Below are 19651 nucleotides of genomic sequence, written 5' to 3' on the forward strand. Positions count from 1 at the left end.
CAGTGCACACATGAAGGTGTACACAATTATAACAGTAAAGGTCACAAGTCAATACTGACCTATCTCAACAATCTGTGTGCGTTAGATACAGTATACAATATAGATCAGTTAGTCACAATGCTCTACTATTAAACCCCATGCTGTGCATGCTTTTCATGAGAAATGAATGACGTCATTTTGTACATGGGTCTAATTTGTGCATGCTTTCTTGAACAATAAAACTCGGCAATGTTTTTCGGATTAAAAATTTAATTAAACGCATTTGAAAATACTCACATGGAATAATGTTTAGTGTTATACCAATTAATGACATATGGATATAACACAAACTTGAATAAGGTTGGTAAATAGCGTGTTTTGAGATTGCATAATGATGCTAATGTATACATATACATGCATACATAAACTGACAATTTATATCGCGCGCTGGATATATCACGGTCGCGATCTTTGGACCCCTTCAACCGCGATATATTGGAGTTGCAGTGTATATTGCTTTGCTCATGTCGGTCGGTCGGTCGGTCCGTCCACCAGGTGGTTGTCAGACGATAACTCAAGAACGCTTGGGCCTAGGATCATGAAACTTCATAGGTACATCGATCATGACTTGCAGATGACCCCTATTGATTTTGAGGTCACAAGGTCAAAGGTCAAGGTCACAGTGACCCGAAATAGTAAAATGGTTTCCGGATGATAACTCAAGAACGCATACGCCTAGGATCATGAAACTTCATGGGTAGATTGATCATGACTCGCAGATGACCCCTATTGATTTTGAGGTCACTAGGTCAAAGGTCAAGGTCACGAGACCCAAAATAGTAAAATGGTTTACCGATGATAACTCAAGAATGCATACGCCTAGGATCATGAAACTTCATGGGTAGATTGATCATGGCTTGCAGATGACCCCCTATTGATTTTGAGGTCACTAGGTCAAAGGTCAAGGTCACGGTGACCCGAAATAGTAAAATGATTTTTGGATGATAATTCAAGAACGCATATGCCAAGGATCATGAAATTTTATAGGTGGATTGATCATGACTCGCAGATGACCCCTATTGATTTTCAGGTCACTAGGTCAAAGGTCAAGGTCATGGTGACCCGAAATAGTAAAATGATTTTCAGATGATAACTCAAGAACGCTTTTGCCTAGGATCATGACACTTCATAGGTACATTGGTCGTGACTTGCAAATGACCCCTATTGATTTTCAGGTCACTAGGTCAAAGGTCAAGGTCACAGTGACAAAAGTCGTATTCACACAAAGGCTGCCAGTACAACAGACAGCCCATATGGGGGGCATGCATGTTTTACAAACAGCCCTTGTTAGTTCTTAAGTTAAAACGTCCTCATTTGTATTGTGCTTTAAGTATTATTTCCACACTTTGACGTACAGATATCCAATCGTGCTGAACGCTTTAAAAAAAAGGCGTTATCACCCGAATATTGTAACCAATCTCATTATGTCCCTCAGAGGGGGTACTCACGTTAGAGTCAAGATGGCAACGAGCATGCAGAGACAGTTATTTTTCGCCGTTTTATACCCTTTAATACTCTTGTTTAATTTTTAAACGATGCTCACTTTCCAGCCATATGAGTAAATAGGTGATTTAAGTGTTTATTTCGTATTTAAATTAGCTTTATATCTCGACTTTATTTCCCGCAATTTGTTTTGTGGAGCCTTAATTAGGTCATCCTGCTAAAAAAAAATGCACCGAGTAAAGTCGCGATATAGAGCGAATACTACTATGGAATAAACGCCTGTAACTTTCTTGCTAATATGGCTGGAAAGTAGGCGGAATTTAAAAAATAATACAAGTTATTAAAGGGTATAAAATGGCAAAAAATTCCGTCCTCTGCATGGACATTGCCATCTTGATAATCACATGATTACCCCCTCTGGTCCCTACTGCCTAAATCTTAGTTGTTCGCAAGGGAAAAACAAAAAAACACAATTACAAACCAACCTACATTTACAAACAGTCTGTGCTAGCGCTATAACATTCATTGCTGGTACTGCAAGATGGCTGTAAATATATGATTGATGTTTCTAATAGCAAAATGATGAACTACCATTGAGCGTGACTATACCATACAAGACATTAATTAAATTAATGAAGCATGGCATTATAAATCTGATGTTATAGTGTTAAGAGGAAAGCTCTTAGAGATGTAATTATCTGCTGTGATCTCTAAGCAATAATCAATGAGTGCAGAAGTCTCCATTCATGATTTTCTTGTCTTGATAACTACTTTTTTTTTGTATTTTTGGTCAATGATTTTGTTAAAGATAATATGCGTCTTGTTCTGTGAAAATTGGGCAAAATGCATATGCATATGCATAAAGTGCTGTCCCAAATTAGCCTGTGCAATCCGCACAGGCAAATCAGGGACAACACTTTACGCTTTAATGATATTTTTCGTTTAAAGGAAGTCGCTTTTTACCGAAAATCATGTTTATGCAGAAAGTGTCTTCCCTGATTAGCCTGCGCGGATTGCACAGGCTAATTTGGGACAGCACTTTATGCACATGCATTAAACCCCTTTATCACAGAGCACGGCCCATAATATCCTTGCAAACCAAGTTTGTTGGGGGTATATTGTAATCAACCTGTCTGTCCTTTTGTTGTTTGGTCTGCCAAGTTGTTAATGTGTTCTTGGGTAGTGGACTTGTCACTCAGTATTCTGCGTATTAACATGGAACTTTGTTTATAAATTATGTGGTTAATACTATACTCAAACCCGGTTGAGTCGAGGGTCGTTTTGACTCGCGGTTTTTCATTAGCGCCCTCTGGATTGTGTTTGTAAACAAATCTGCGTGACCTACTTTTGAAATCTGAAAGAAAACATCTTTTGCTGCCAGTATGAATAGATTTTTGGTAAGTAACTACCCAAAAACGATTTAAAACATCATTTTAAACAAAAATTATGTAAAAATTCAATGTTAAAATGAAATTTCCCTTTCAACTTTTTCACTTTTTAAGTTCGTCTGCTTGCGGTTGCTTAGGTCAGACACTACCAGTATTATTCGCTTTGTGAATGGGTTACACACCACCGATTTTTTTTAATTATTTCGATAGGTCAGGCTCTATAAACACTTCAATATTTAGCTAATAGATTTGAGGGTTGAACTTAGATGAAACTCAAATTGTTTTTCAGATCAGAGAGTCAAATCATAAGAAGAAGCCTTACGATAAGAACAACCTCAAGAAAGCGTGTGTGCACATTGGGTACATCTGAGCTTCTGCACTGATGTACGTTTCTTGGGGCGAGATAGCTTCTTCAGGTGTCCCCATTGCGCAGAAGAAAGAATGAACATGAACAGTTATTTGAATATTGAGAATTAAAATTAGACACTGCTTGAACATAACTGTGATATTTATTTTATTTGATGTCTTAAATTCCATCTGTTCTAATTTTTTTATACGTTCTTGATTGTTACTTTGAATGGTATGTCAGATCTTTATGTTTATTCATGTTAAATAAAATTTAGTGTCGATTAACCTATTTACCGCGAGTCAACCGGAGAGGGAAAATAAACAACAATGGCGGACAGTGGTGTTGTTTTTGTTGATACCGCAGTTAAAATTGAAGGATTTTCGTCATAAAAAGGCTATTTTCCAATGAAGTTAAGTCAGTTATGTTTGTCTTATAAATTATTTATCTGATATTTGAAGATGGTTTCTAGACGCCAGAGCTCCAGATAAAAATTTGGTCAAATTCTTATTTACTCCCTATTTCGAAAATTAATTCTTATTTTACCCCCTATTTATAACATTAATTCTTAACACTATATTACCAAATAATTTGTATGCATTGTTTTGATACATCAACAATCCAACATTTTGGTTAATAGTCTTGGAAAAGCCTGGCTTTCTTTTCCGTTCCATGCTTTCCCATAATCGGACAGCTTTTTCTGGCACAAAAGACCCCACATCTATCCTGCTCATCTTGTTTTTTTTGCCTTCTACGCTTCGATACACCGCTTCGGTCGTCCATTTTGATTTTTTATTTAAAACAGTAACTGACACCTCGGCTTAGGTCATAGTGGCATTTTGGTCGCCGTTAAAGTCATATCAAAATATAAATTTAATATTTAATTTTAATGACATTTTGAACAGGTATATTGTATATTACTTGAGTATAAAAATTACGATAAGTGTAATTAAAAAGGTACAATAAACAGTAATGACTCACCTGTAATACCAGGAGAACAGAATCGAGACTGTTTGGCCTTTCGACCGTTCTCAAGTGTGGCCCTTCCTCACAACAAACGCTTGAGTGACGTTAACTTAAAGTTGTAGTTTTAATTGAGCGCCTTGACGAGTCAGAACCGGGATGAAATGTTTACCGTATATAATTTGCTACTGGAAGTTTTACGCACGTTCGAAAATGTCGAATTCGTGTTTGATTTTTTCAATGTGTAACTTTACGCAAAGATTTTAAATCTAAATCTTTATTTAAGAAATTTAATTTGTTTTTACGCCTTTACGCATGTTATCTGGAGCACTGCTAGACGCAAATGAATATTCCTTAAGTACCGCGACTCACCTGGGTTGCAGGCTATGTAGAAATGCAGACATAATTTTGGTGAATGTTTTGATATTATTTGCAGAGTTATTGCACTTAATCATGTTTTAATCACTTACATTATTGAACATGACTTGTTTACTATGTGTAATGAACTCATCTCTCAGTTTTCTGTTTATAATAATGTGAATCTTAATAGATATTTTGTTTAAACTATGTTTAAGTGCAAGATTATATTTTTGCTTAATAGTGTGATTTTCCTCACAGAGTTATGTGCCCTTGCACTAAGGCAAACTTTTGATTATTGCATTATTACATCCTTGTCTAATTTGTTTCCCTAACTAGTCATTCAGTATCAAAACCAAACCTTATATGACCGTTGATTATAAAGCAAGGCATTATTTTGGTGCTTGTCTCACTATATTTTGGCTGAGTTATTTACCTTGGCAATTGGTTCACTAAATGTGAATGTTTGGTCTTTGTTTTACAATAACATCAAAAGATCCTATATTCTTTGAGTGCACATCATCTATGGAATTTCATTTCTTACAGTGTGACAGTATATCGTACATAATTGCTGTTGTTTTACTCCCATTGATTTCATGATACAGAGCAATTTCCCCAATCCCAAAGTCATAATGAACACTTTCATCTACCTTTCAAATACCAGAGTGTTCTTATGTTGGCTAGTCTAACTATGTCCATGGTTGAAAGTTTTCCGTAATATTACGGATTTCCGTAAATTCGATCTTCAGTCAGGTTGTTTTTCCAAATCGTATAAATCCGAGGAGATATTTGGGGGGGGGGGGGGGGGGGTAACCCCTGCTTTTGATTTTGATCGGACCTGAAGTTTAACATCAAAACAGTAACGGCTACGAGCCGAAGTAACATGTCTCCCGCAAAAGGAATCGGGTACGGATACGAGCCAAAAAAACCTCTGGGCGTGCAGAAGGCAGCATGACGTCACCTCATTAGAATATTCTGGAGAAATCTGCCGATAATTTACGATTCCTTTGTCTATGAAATGGTTTACCGCACGGAATAACTCAAAGTAAATCGGGAATCTGACTCGGTTTCCAAAAAGCGTTTTGATTGGTTTACGTAAATCGGTCAACCAATGGAAATCGACGTTATGAAACAGTCTTATCTCTCAAAATAATATGGCGGACACGTCAAAATAACTTTACTTCTGAAACCCCAAACAAAACACGATCAAATCATGTATTTGCCTCGGGGTAGAACAAAAAAGAACTTGAAAGTGGTGTGAAAAACAAGTGGCGATGGGAATGGCTCCATGAAAGAGACTCTCGTGGAGAGAAATGGGGAGATTGGTTTAAAAAAAAAACACTCCAGGTAGCGCATAATATGATATCTGTTTCATAACGATCAAGTACCAATCAAATGGGAAAAAGGTGTTCAAGTCTCACGCCAAGGACGTTACGCATGTGAATAATTACCGCACGTGGAAATCAAATCATTAGAAAATAATTAGATAAGATATACAAACAAATTACTTAAAAATACAAGGCAGAAAATGTATTGCTATAGCATGTTCATTGATCTATATTATACTATAAACATTTGTAGAAAGTTTAGTGTTATCTTAAAGATTTTGCCTATCACATTTTATCTACATGAAATTTTAAAGAAATAAATTGTGATATTTCTAGCCAAACTAACTGTTTTTTTTCTGTTTTGAATCACTTAAAAATACAGGTGTCTTTAAGCTCAGGAGAAGTGATTTCTTTGTTTCAAATAAACTAAAATGCAGGAGCTTCCGGGGGCCGAAGGCCCCCTGGCCAGGGCACTTGCCCTGGACCCACCGGGGACCCTATCGGCCCCAGATTTTATTTTCAGTATTTTGGGAATTTTAAACTTTCACCCCTGTATGTCTGCTTTTAGTAGATTACTCAAATCACTCTGTTGTAAGAGTTTCCTTGCTCATAAATGCTGAAAGTGTTGGTTTTATTGAGCTTTTAAGGTGACCTCTGGATTTTTATTACAGCATTATCCAGTCAATTGTTTAGTGTAGAAAAAACTATTTTGTAAAATTGTTACTGTCCTCATGCCAGTGTGTTGTACTTTAATACCCACCATTGCAAACTGAAGTTTGAGAAAGGATTGTCTTAAATTTGAATTTACGAGATACTGAAAATATTTGAGTTAGGGAAATGGTTGTTATAGTGAAACACCATCTCAACATGGTGAACATTTTTAGCTTTCCTGAGCACAATGTGCTCATGGTGAGCTTTTGGGATCCAATGTGCTTTGTGCATTGTGAACATTTCTCTTGCTAGCACTATAGAGGCCACATTTATTGTCCGATCCTCATAAATTTTTGGTCAAAAGATTTGTGCCAATGATATCTTGGACAAGTTTGAAATGGTTCTGGTTGGTTGAAAAACATGCTTGCCGGGAGGGCCATTTTTCCATATATGGCTTTATTAAACCATGTTAACACTCTAAAAGCCACATTCATTGTTCGATCATCATGAAACTTGGTCGGAAGATTTGTACCAATAATATCTTGGACAAATTCGAAAATGTTTCCGGATGCTTGAAAAACATGGCATGGCATTTTTCCTTATATCGCCATATATGGCTATAGTAAAACCTTGTTGACACTCAGGAGGCCACATTTATTTTCTAATCATCATGAAACTTGGTCAGAAGATTTCTCCCAATGATATCTTATACAAGTTTGAAAATGGTTTTGGTTGGTTGAACAACATGGTTGCCAGGGGGTGGGGCATTTTTCCTGATATCTATAGTTAAAACTTGTTAACACTCTTAAAGTCACATTTTTTTATCCAATCTTCATAAAACTTGGTTGGATATTTGTTTAAATGATATCTTGGATGAGATTGAAAATGGTTCCGGTCTGTTGAAAAACATGGCTGCAAAGGGGCGGAAATTTTCCCTGATAGGGCTATAGCAAAACCGTGTTAGCAACCTAGTTATATTCATAGGTCAGTCTTCATGAAACTTGCAGGTCAGAACATTAATTGTTCTAATTATATCTTGGGCTGCACAGAACAGGTCAGTTCCTTTTTATCTCAGGTGAGTGACTTTGGGCCTTTCAGGCCCTCTTGTTAATCAATAATTTGAGTTAGTGAGATGTTTGTTACAGTTTGAACATTTTGAACATTTGTGAAAAATCATTTGAAATTGCATGACCACTTATGAAGTTGGAATCAGTGAAAGGTGTTTTTTTGGTAAAATTTAAGTTCTAAGTTTGACCTTGACTTTTGAGGTATAAAGACAGAAGTAACACCCCACACACGTCTCCTCAGGATGGTAATTGTTGGCAAGTTATTTAAAAATTGCATGATTAATACAAGTTAAAGTCAGGAAGAGCTGTTTTCTGGCCAGATTGGATCTTTGACCTCTAAGTGTAATCTTGACCTTTAAGATAGAGGGATGGGTGTATGTCTCCTCATTATGGGTTGATTTATTTTATTTGTGACCTTAACATTTGAGGCAGGGAGATTGTAGTTACATGTGTTACTTTTTGTGATGGTCATTTTTGGTTAGTACAGTACAGCCAAAGCGGCACAAACATAACCCGTGGCTACGCCACGGCCAGATTATTAGTACGCGGCGGCCGAATCGTGTGTTGACGCGGCGTATCGCCGTGGCACTCGGCATCGATCCGCGCAACGACGCCGAGTCTGTATTAATCTCGCGTACTTTCGCGGAGTAAATCCGCCGCATACGTACGCGGCGGATCGAGTGAAAAGATATCCACCTACATGTACATACATGTATGTGTAGCGTAGAATTAATTACGCCCAACTGTTAATGTTTCGTTCGATTATCATTATTAAATTTGTAATCCGAAACACCTCCGAATTTTAATGCTAACGCGACATTTGGCAAATTCTAACGTCAAATAAACAGTGCTAAAATATCCTTTGTTTCATAAAAAGCGCGTGAAAATTATGCAGACATGTAGAACGTCGTTTGGAAAGTTTGGGTGTATTTTGTGTTGTATAAATACATGAACATCACGTAAGGCGTAAATTGCGTGTTCAGTGGGAAAAAAACGCCCTGATTAGACGTTATTTCATCATCTCTATAAATAGTAACAAATGCCAAAATGTATTTTATACTATAGGAAATATCGAGAATGTTTGTGTATCGTAAATATTTACCAGCATTTGCTTCAAAACTGGAATATACGGGATTATCGGGTAATTAGTAGCGATATTAACTATATAATATGAACAAAATAAAACATGTTTATATACGCATATTCAAACAAGTTATATTAAGCTGATAATTAACAAAACAACAAATACGTCGTCACCGTCTTGATTATTGATGTGGCTTCAAACTGCTAATTTTCTCAGCTTAAATATAATAGCAAAATCAACATGCAATTAATTTATAAATCCACCATAATTAATGGAGCCATGACCACTTGTATGTGCGAAAACATAATTATGTGACCTTGTTTATGTGTGAAATACATACACTACGGGCGGGAAACAAACTTAATTGGCCAGACACATTAACTATGCTTACATGTATATGCTAATACAATCCACGCACAATAAATTTATTATGATTTTAATTATTATTATAATTGTTCTTTCAAAATTTGTTAACTACATGTAACTAATAATTTTTAAAAGATTTTTTATTTCATGATGCGCATCGACTCGGCATCATGTCGCGGATCGGGGCATGCCTCGGCGGACAGATGGAAAGTTTTGCGGCGAAATGCGACATGCCGCCGCATACTGACGCGGCTTCAACGACTGACGCGGCATCGACTCGTTTCACCTTGTCGCCGCGGATCGCGAAATACGTTTGTTCCGCTTTGGCTGTACTGTATGTGCAATGTGCTCATGGTGAGCTTTTGTGATCGCCTTTTGTCCAGCGTGTGGTGTCAACATTTGCCTTGTTAACACTCTAGAGGCCACATTTAAAGTCCGACCATCCTGAATCTTGGTCAAAAGATTTGTTCCAATGATATCTTGGACAAGTTTGAAAATGGTTCCAGTTGATTGAAAAACATGGTCATGAGGAGGCAGGGGCATTTTCTTTATATGGCTTTAGTAAAGCCTTGTTTATTCTCTAGAAATTGAAAATGGTTCTGGTGGGTTGAAAAACATGGCCACCAGGCGGCAGGGCATTTTTCCTTTTATGGCTACAGTAAAACCAAGTTAAAACTCTAGCGGCAAAATTTATTGTCTTATCTTCCAGAAGCTTGGTCAGAACATTTGTTTTAATGATATCTTGAATCATTTTGAAAATGGTTCCGGTCTGTTGAAAAACATGGCCACTAGGGGGTTGGGATTTTGTCCTAATATGGCTATAGTAAAATCTTGTTAACACTCTTAAAGTTACATTTATTATGCCCCCCTTCGAAGAAGAGGGGGTATATTGCTTTGCACATGTCGGTCGGTCGGTCTGTCGGTCCGTCCACCAGGTGGTTTCCGGATGATAACTCAAGAACGCTTGGGCCTAGGATCATGAAACTTAATAGGAACATTGATCATGATTCGACGATGACCCCTATTGATTTTGAGGTCACTAGGTCAAAGGTCAAGGTCACTGTGACCCGAAATAGTAAAATGGTTTCCGGATGATAATTCAAGAACGCTTATGCCTAGGATCATGAAACTTGATAGGTAGATTGATCATGACTCGCAGATGACCCCTATTGATTTTCAGGTCACTAGGTCAAAAGTCAAGGTCACGGTGACCCGAAATAGTAAAATGGTTTCCGGATGATTACTCAAGAACGCTTATGCCTAGGATCATGAAACTTGATAGGTAGATCGATCATGACTCGCAGATGACCCCTATTGATTTTCAGGTCACTAGGTCAAAGGTCAAGGTCACGGTGACCCGAAATAGTAAAATGGTTTCCGGATGATAATTCAAGAACGCTTATGCCAAGGATCATGAAACTTGATAGGTAGATTGATCATGACTCGCAGATGACCCCTATTGATTTTCAGGTCACTAGGTCAAAAGTCAAGGTCACGGTGACCCGAAATAGTAAAATGGTTTCCGGATGATTACTCAAGAACGCTTATGCCTAGGATCATGAAACTTGATAGGTAGATTGATCATGACTCGCAGATGACCCCTATTGATTTTCAGGTCACTAGGTCAAAGGTCAAGGTCACGGTGACCCGAAATAGTAAAATGGTTTCCGGATGATAACTCAAGAACGCTTATGCCTAGGATCATGAAACTTGATAGGTAGTTTGACCATGACTGGCAGATGACCCCTATTGATTTTCAGGTCACTAGGTCAAAGGACAAGGTCACGGTGACCCGAAATAGTAAAATGGTTTCCGGATGATAACTCAAGAACGCTTATGCCTAGGATCATGAAACTTCATAGGTACATTGAACATGACTGGCAGATGATCCCTATTGATTTTCAGGTCAAAGGTCAAGATCACGGTGACTCAAAATAGTAAAATGGTTTCTGGATGATAACTCAAGAACGCTTATGCCTAGGATCATGAAACTTGAGGCCTAAATTAAAATTGAGTTTGTTTGCCCTTTACCGACCGACCCACTTTTTACCCCCCGACCCAAACAATTTTATTGCGATTTCTGAAAAAGTTTTTTTTTTATTTTCGTTTTTTTCGCCGATCATAAAAGAGCCGACTGCAATATTTATTCATGCGCGTATTTTTATCCCTGTCCATTATCTTGACCTTTAAGATAGAGGGATGGGTGTATGTCTCCTCATATGGGTTGATTTATTTTATTTGTGACCTTAACATTTGAGGCAGGGAGATTGTAGTTACATGTGTTACTTTTTGTGATGGTCATTTTTGGTTAGTATGTGCAATGTGCTCATGGTGAGCTTTTGTGATCGCCTTTTGTCCAGCGTGTGGTGTCAACATTTGCCTTGTTAACACTCTAGAGGCCACATTTAAAGTCCGACCATCCTGAATCTTGGTCAAAAGATTTGTTCCAATGATATCTTGGACAAGTTTGAAAATGGTTCCAGTTGATTGAAAAACATGGTCATGAGGAGGCAGGGGCATTTTCTTTATATGGCTTTAGTAAAGCCTTGTTTATTCTCTAGAAATTGAAAATGGTTCTGGTGGGTTGAAAAACATGGCCACCAGGCGGCAGGGCATTTTTCCTTTTATGGCTATAGTAAAACCAAGTTAAAACTCTAGCGGCAAAATTTATTGTCTTATCTTCCAGAAGCTTGGTCAGAACATTTGTTTTAATGATATCTTGAATCATTTTGAAAATGGTTCCGGTCTGTTGAAAAACATGGCCACTAGGGGGTTGGGATTTTGTCCTAATATGGCTATAGTAAAATCTTGTTAACACTCTTAAAGTTACATTTATTATGCCCCCCTTCGAAGAAGAGGGGGTATATTGCTTTGCACATGTCGGTCGGTCGGTCTGTCGGTCCGTCCACCAGGTGGTTTCCGGATGATAACTCAAGAACGCTTGGGCCTAGGATCATGAAACTTAATAGGAACATTGATCATGATTCGACGATGACCCCTATTGATTTTGAGGTCACTAGGTCAAAGGTCAAGGTCACTGTGACCCGAAATAGTAAAATGGTTTCCGGATGATAATTCAAGAACGCTTATGCCTAGGATCATGAAACTTGATAGGTAGATTGATCATGACTCGCAGATGACCCCTATTGATTTTCAGGTCACTAGGTCAAAAGTCAAGGTCACGGTGACCCGAAATAGTAAAATGGTTTCCGGATGATTACTCAAGAACGCTTATGCCTAGGATCATGAAACTTGATAGGTAGATCGATCATGACTCGCAGATGACCCCTATTGATTTTCAGGTCACTAGGTCAAAGGTCAAGGTCACGGTGACCCGAAATAGTAAAATGGTTTCCGGATGATAATTCAAGAACGCTTATGCCTAGGATCATGAAACTTGATAGGTAGATTGATCATGACTCGCAGATGACCCCTATTGATTTTCAGGTCACTAGGTCAAAAGTCAAGGTCACGGTGACCCGAAATAGTAAAATGGTTTCCGGATGATTACTCAAGAACGCTTATGCCTAGGATCATGAAACTTGATAGGTAGATTGATCATGACTCGCAGATGACCCCTATTGATTTTCAGGTCACTAGGTCAAAGGTCAAGGTCACGGTGACCCGAAATAGTAAAATGGTTTCCGGATGATAACTCAAGAACGCTTATGCCTAGGATCATGAAACTTGATAGGTAGTTTGACCATGACTGGCAGATGACCCCTATTGATTTTCAGGTCACTAGGTCAAAGGACAAGGTCACGGTGACCCGAAATAGTAAAATGGTTTCCGGATGATAACTCAAGAACGCTTATGCCTAGGATCATGAAACTTCATAGGTACATTGAACATGACTGGCAGATGATCCCTATTGATTTTCAGGTCAAAGGTCAAGATCACGGTGACTCAAAATAGTAAAATGGTTTCTGGATGATAACTCAAGAACGCTTATGCCTAGGATCATGAAACTTGAGGCCTAAATTAAAATTGAGTTTGTTTGCCCTTTACCGACCGACCCACTTTTTACCCCCCGACCCAAACAATTTTATTGCGATTTCTGAAAAAGTTTTTTTTTTATTTTCGTTTTTTTCGCCGATCATAAAAGAGCCGACTGCAATATTTATTCATGCGCGTATTTTTATCCCTGTCCATTATTATCGCCCCTGACCGATCTAGGTCGCTCCGATGGTTGGAATTTCATATGCCCCAGAATGGACAGTAATGCAAGCGTCTATAACCAACATCGCGATCGGCGGTGTTCTGTGAAAATGGCCGAACGACATCATTTTTAACTATTGGTTCGCGAAAGTAGTCGGACATATACGAGTTTACGTTCGTTGTACACATGTTGTTAACATGATCCAAGATGGCGGACAATTGAAAGAAATAACGATGCTCAGCGAGGACAAATGACTATCGAATTTACGATGGACATCATATAATTAGTATGGATTAATGAAAAGAGCATGTCATTCTACGATGGAGCATACGTTTTAGATACAAATATAACTCTTTTTTTATGAAATGTATGAACTGAATGTCACAGAACAAGTGTTTGAAAATTGGAATGCAGTCTACTCGCAAAGAAAAATACATCTAACAGTTACAGGATTATCGTTTGAAAATGCAAAATAAAAGACAAACATGATTTGATTTATATGCAAGTGGATCTGTGTTTAATCAGATTCATGTGCATATTCTGCTTTATTATGTTTGCCACACTAAACAGTTTTCTGTAATGGCATGTTAGTGAAATGGATATGTAAAGGTAAACTTATTTAATATATTAATGTCTCATAGCTAAATACATTGACAACACTCAAGTATATATGTTTAAAGCGTTTATATATCCACAAACTGAAACTAACACCCTTAATTTATTTCCCCAAATCAAGTTTTCATGCTTATGTAAGTTGCAATAATACAACTCCCAGCTATTGACCCTCTGAGCTGTACGTATGTACTCATTAAAGCTCAGAGCATTCAAGAAGAAATAATGCTTATGTTCAGTTTGCCCTTTTATGAATTTACTTTGCCATGCCGAGACTATGCACTAACCGGTCAAACACTTAAAATTGAGGCCTGTACAAATTTCAACTGGCCTGTGAATTGTTTCTCCTGGTAGGCAAGTCGAGCCTGTAAAATGTGACACGGTCTTTCGCCATGTCTGATTTTTTCCATTAAAGGCTTTGGGCTGTCTTTCTACACTCCTTCAATGCTTGTTGCATGCTAATTAAGCCCAATTTAAGGGAAAGGTTTAAGTTAAAAATAAAAACTGTCTGGCTGTTAAATAATTACAAATGCATTTGAGCAATTCACATCATATAATGAACAAATATTTGATGTAATAACACACAAGCATGCATTTGATATTAATATATGCAAGAAACAGCAAACAAGATAATGTTAAGCTACATAGGGCTTCTTACACTGCAACAGTGCTTTAATAACAGTGTTTTAAATCTTCATAGACAATTAGTGAATTAAAAATATATTCCTCAAATAAAATAACATAACTTTCCTACCTACCTACCCACCTGTAAAATTTAGGGTCGGTAAAGGGCAAACCAACAATATTTTAATTGTGGCCTGATAGGTAGTTTGATAATGACTGGCAGATGACCCCTATTGATTTTCAGGTCACTAGGTCAAAGGACAAGGTCACGGTGACCCGAAATAGTAAAATGGTTTCCGGATGATAACTCAAGAACGCTTATGCCTAGGATCATTAAACTTCATAGGTACATTGAACATGACTGGCACATGACCCCTATTGATTTTCAGGTCAAAGGTCAAGGTCACGGTGACCCAAAATAGTAAAATGGTTTCTGGATGATAACTCAAAAATGCTTATGCCTAGGACCATGAAACTTAATAGGTAGATTGATCATGACTCGCAGATGACCCCTATTGATTTTGAGGTCACTCGGTCAAAGGTCAAGGTCACGGTGACCCGAAATAGTAAAATGGTTTCCGGATGATAACTCAAGAACGCTTATGCCTAGGATCATGAAACTTGATAGGTACATTGATCATGACTGGCAGATGACCCCTATTGATTTTCAGGTCACTAGGTCAAAGGTCAAGGTCACAGTGACCCGAAATAGTAAAATGGTTTCCCAATGATAACTCAAGAAAGCTTATGGCTAAGATCATGAAACTTCATAGGTACATTGATCATGACTTGCTTGACCCCTATTGATTTTCAGGTCACAAGGTCAAAGGTCAAGGTCACAGTGACAAAAAACATATTTACAAAATGGCTGTCACTACAACTGAGAGCCCATATGGGGGGCATGCATGTTTTACAAACAGCCCTTGTTGTCAAATCTTCATTAAGCTTGGTCAGAACATTTGTTCTAATATTATCTTGGATTAGTTTGAAAATGGTTCCATTCTGTACAAACACATCGCCATTAGGGGGTGGGGAATTTTTTTGGTCAGAACATTTTTTCTTAAGATAGCTCAAATTAGTTAATAAAGGGTAATGATTCCTCCAAAACATGAAGGCAAGGGATGGAGTATTTTTCCTTATATGGCTATATTAAAACCTTGAAAGCACTCTAGAACTCACATTTTTTTGTTCAATCATCATGAAATTTGGTCAGGACATTTGTTCTAGTGATAGCTGGGCTGAGATTGAAAATAGTTATGTTTCGTTGAAAAATATGGCTGCCAGGGGGTGGGGCATTTTTCCTTATATGGCTATAGTAAAACCTTAATTTTTAAAGTAATATTTTTGTCCAATCTTCATTGAATATTAGTTTTAATGATATCTGGGCTAAGTTCTAAAATAAGTTCCCAGCCATTGAAAAACATGTTTCTTACCAGGGGGCTGGTCAGAAACATCTCAAAATTTGTCAATAGTTCATTTTCTTCATTATTAATTTTCTGTCCAAATATTTACTCAGCAGAAGTTATTAATTTGATTGACACAAAATCTCTTCTTAAATAGTTCCCAGCCATTGAAAAACATGGATACCAGGAGGCTGGGCATTTTTCCGTATATGGCCATCTTGTTAACTCTCTAGTTGATATTTTGGCTAAGTTTGAAAATGGTTTCAGAAACATCTAAAAATTTGTCAATGGTTCATTTTATGTCCAAATAATTACTTAGCTGTAGTTATTAATTTGATTGACACAAAATTTACTTGGATATAGAGACCAGTCTCAACTTTACAGAAGCAAAGAAATTTCTGTCTGGACAGCTTTTTAATATGTTACAGAGTTGTTTTCTTGGGAACACTATGTTCTTGTTTCTTTGACATTGTGTGTAATGGATCCAGTAATTTTGACAGTCTCCATTATTGTCAATGCTAGACATCTCACCAATTGTGGAGTGGAAATATCCGGGAATAATTGCCCAGATTTCCGGTAGACGGGAAAAAATCACGTCTCTGGGGAAAGTTACAAAGACTGTTGTCAGGCTATTGGTTTGTAAAATGACGATTTTCTCCATGATTTCAGCAATTGTGGGATTTGTATACTTAACCCTTAATTTCCTCAATAAGAAGCAAAGTGGCAATGGCTTTTGCAACCAGTATAAAACCAGAACAGCCTATGAGTAACTCACAGTCTGTTCAGGTTTTATGCTGTTTGCTGCTCATCAGTATCTTAGGGTAGGAAATGAAGCCTTTAAAACTTAAATTTAGTAGAAAGGTATTGAATTAAATGATTCTTTCAAAGGGACTACAAACCCATTTAAATACGTATCTAAGTGGTAAAGGGTTAATATATGAAAAGTAATAGTATTTACATGAATGTTTAAAGATGATGTTTATAACGGAATCAATAATTGTTTTTATTCAAACAAGTTTTGGCTGTTGAAAGCGATGCACCCTGTTTTGGGGTGACATTTTGAGTTGAATACCTTGTCAAATATATATTTGATTGTGAATATTCTTTTTCCAGAGAGGTAGATTTTTCGTTATAATTTGATTATTTTTCATTTAAAATGATTTTTTTTCTAATTAATATCATAGCCACGTGCTAAAAGGTGTATTATGAATTTCAGGGATGTTGTATTTTAAACAGACAACATGTGGCGGATTCATTAAAATAAATGCAATTAAAACATGATGTGTGTGATCAACACCTGATTGAAATATTATCTGCCCTTTCATTGAAGAACAATGAAAACATATTTATTTGTATTTGAATGTTTGTGTTGAGCAAGATTTCCTAGCATCTAGATTTATTGTAGCAATTAAAATTTCATAAATTCATTGACACTTTATTTTCGGGTATACTTTTAACTTGCTGTAGAGTTTTTTATGCAAACTTTCTCCATACAAACTTTGCAGACATTAATTTGTTACCAATAATATTCCCACCTTCTCTAATTGATGCCAATAACAGTAAGCTTGTAGTCAGTGTGGCCATGATAGTAATTGTTTAAGACAAACTGGGCATAGGCTTTAACCCTTTCAGTGCTGGAACCGAATTTTGAAGGCCTTTGCAAACAGTTTGGATCCAGATGAGACGCCACAGAACGTGGCGTCTCATCAGGATCCAAACTGTTTGCTATTCTGATAGTATTCTTTGAAAAAAAATCGAAGGAAATGCTAATTTTAAAAATTCAGCAGAAGACATTTTAGCAGACGACAAATTTCCCAGCATGCAAAGGGTTAAACGTTTAGTCAGTCCTGTTAATCTGTTTACTTTCGCTTCCAAACAATGGACTTGTTCATTTGTATGAAATAAAAAAGACCTTCTTTTATCACCTCATAAGAATGGACTTAGTTATTTGGCATGTGATCAACAAAGCATACATACTTCTTGTTAGTGACTCCCTTTCCTAACAGAGATTTATTACGGACAGGTATTACAAACAAATTAGAAAATGACCGCCGCAAATTTCAGGACTGGTGCAAAATTGTTTAGTTTTTTCTAAAATAAGAAATGAAAAATGTACGTGCCCACAAAATAGTAATTTTGTGAAGAAAACAGAAAATATTTCTCCAATGCATTTTTACAGTATGCTTAAATTTTAAATGTACTGCAAGTACTTTGAGTTTTTATTTTAATGAGTATTTTCAACTTAAAATTGTTATCCTACTACAAAAGTGCCTTTTGAAAAATAATTTAACACAATAAGAAAAAATATAACCTGAAACACTCTGAAACAAATAATTTCTCACAAAAGAACAAAGCCTGTAAATACATCACTATTACAACTCTACATTGAAATGAGGACAAAAATATCCTATCTCACTTGTTTGAAAGAATCATATACGTCTTTGCTAAAGGGGAATACATTGATTAACCCAAATGAGGTATTGGGGGCAAATTCCAATTCTGTGAAGGTTTAAGTTAATCAAAGAGTTAGAAGTGTCAGATACAGTGATGAATTAAATTTCGCTCATTTACGAAAGTTTTTAATTTGCCTCTATCCAAGTAGACTGAGGAGTGAGAAGGATGCCTGTAGTTTTTTGTGGAAATCCCAAGGGAGAAAAAAAATCAATCTCTGCAAACTAAATGGTTCTGTCATTTTAATTGCAGAAAAAGGAAAACGTAAAGAGAAGGATATGTATAGATGAGAAGATATGAACATAATATGAATGAATTTCAAATCAGATATATCCCCATCAGTGCAAAAAGGTATCATGTGTCATCTATGTTCAATGTGTCATGGTACCTTATTGCACCAAGGAGGCGATTATTATTATCTGTTCCTCAGCAATTGATTGCATAATGCATTATTTGCCTAACGGATAATTTTCTTAGCACTATGTCCCTATAAATGAGCGGTGCTAAGGGAAAACTTAAAAACTGAATGCACGAGCGTAAGTGTTGTTCATTCACGCTTATCAAGGACGACACTTGCTGTCTAGACTGGATTTTTGCTAGAAGAAATCTCATTTTAATGAAAAGCGGAGATAGTTGCTCTGAAAGTGTTGGGAATGATGCCTCTAAAATATAATTTGTCAGGTATGCTTGTAACTGTCCTCCTTCTGGGGAAAATATTGGTAATATAAAAAGTTCTATATTATTTACACAGTGAGGTATTTATTGCTATCTCTATTATTTAAATTTGTATTATTTCAGTAAATTTTGACCACTTCCTCATTCTGCGTGCCATTGGGAAAGGCAGCTTTGGGAAGGTCAGTGATGTGTGTGAGTTGTAATCATAGCACAATGTAGGTGCACTGATATTGTATTATGTTCCATACTAAAGGTGTATTTATACTTTTCCATGATGTAGATGTACTGATAATGTTCCATGATGAAGGTGTTCTGATAATGTACCATTATGTAGGTGCACTGATAATGTTCCATGATGTAGGTGTACTGATAATGTTCCATGATGTAGATGCACTGATAATGTTCCATGATGTAGTGCACTAATAATGTTCCATGATGTAGATGTACTGATATTGTTCATTGATGTTGGTGTTCTGATAATGTTTCATGATGTAGGTGCACTGATAATGTTCCACAATGTAGGTGTTCTGATAATGTTTCATGATGTAGGTGCACTGATAATGTTCCATGACGAAGGTGCACTGATAATGTTCCATGATGAAGGTACACTGATAATGTCCATGATGTAGGTACACTGATAATGTTCCATGATATAGGTGTACTGATAATGTTCCTTGATGTTGGTGTTCTGATAA

General features: G+C 36.9%; 1 protein-coding gene and 1 long non-coding RNA gene across 5 annotated transcripts in view; both read left to right on the plus strand.

Moving 5' to 3' along the window:
- The window catches only part of LOC127842966 (serine/threonine-protein kinase 32A-like), a 109060-nt gene that overhangs the window by 42859 nt on the left and 46550 nt on the right, over positions 1-19651 (plus strand). For all 4 annotated transcript variants that reach the window (XM_052372773.1, XM_052372776.1, XM_052372778.1 and 1 more), the window contains one exon: positions 19080-19135. In XM_052372773.1, coding sequence (XP_052228733.1) covers positions 19080-19135 — 56 coding nt within the window. The remainder of the gene's footprint in view (positions 1-19079; positions 19136-19651) is intronic.
- Positions 9889-15173, plus strand: LOC127842968 (uncharacterized). Its single transcript, XR_008032010.1, has 3 exons — positions 9889-10212; positions 12335-12726; positions 14911-15173. It is a non-coding gene; the product is annotated as an uncharacterized LOC127842968 (long non-coding RNA).

This window comes from Dreissena polymorpha, chromosome 8 (assembly GCF_020536995.1).
Source record: "Dreissena polymorpha isolate Duluth1 chromosome 8, UMN_Dpol_1.0, whole genome shotgun sequence".
NCBI lineage: Eukaryota > Metazoa > Mollusca > Bivalvia > Myida > Dreissenidae > Dreissena > Dreissena polymorpha.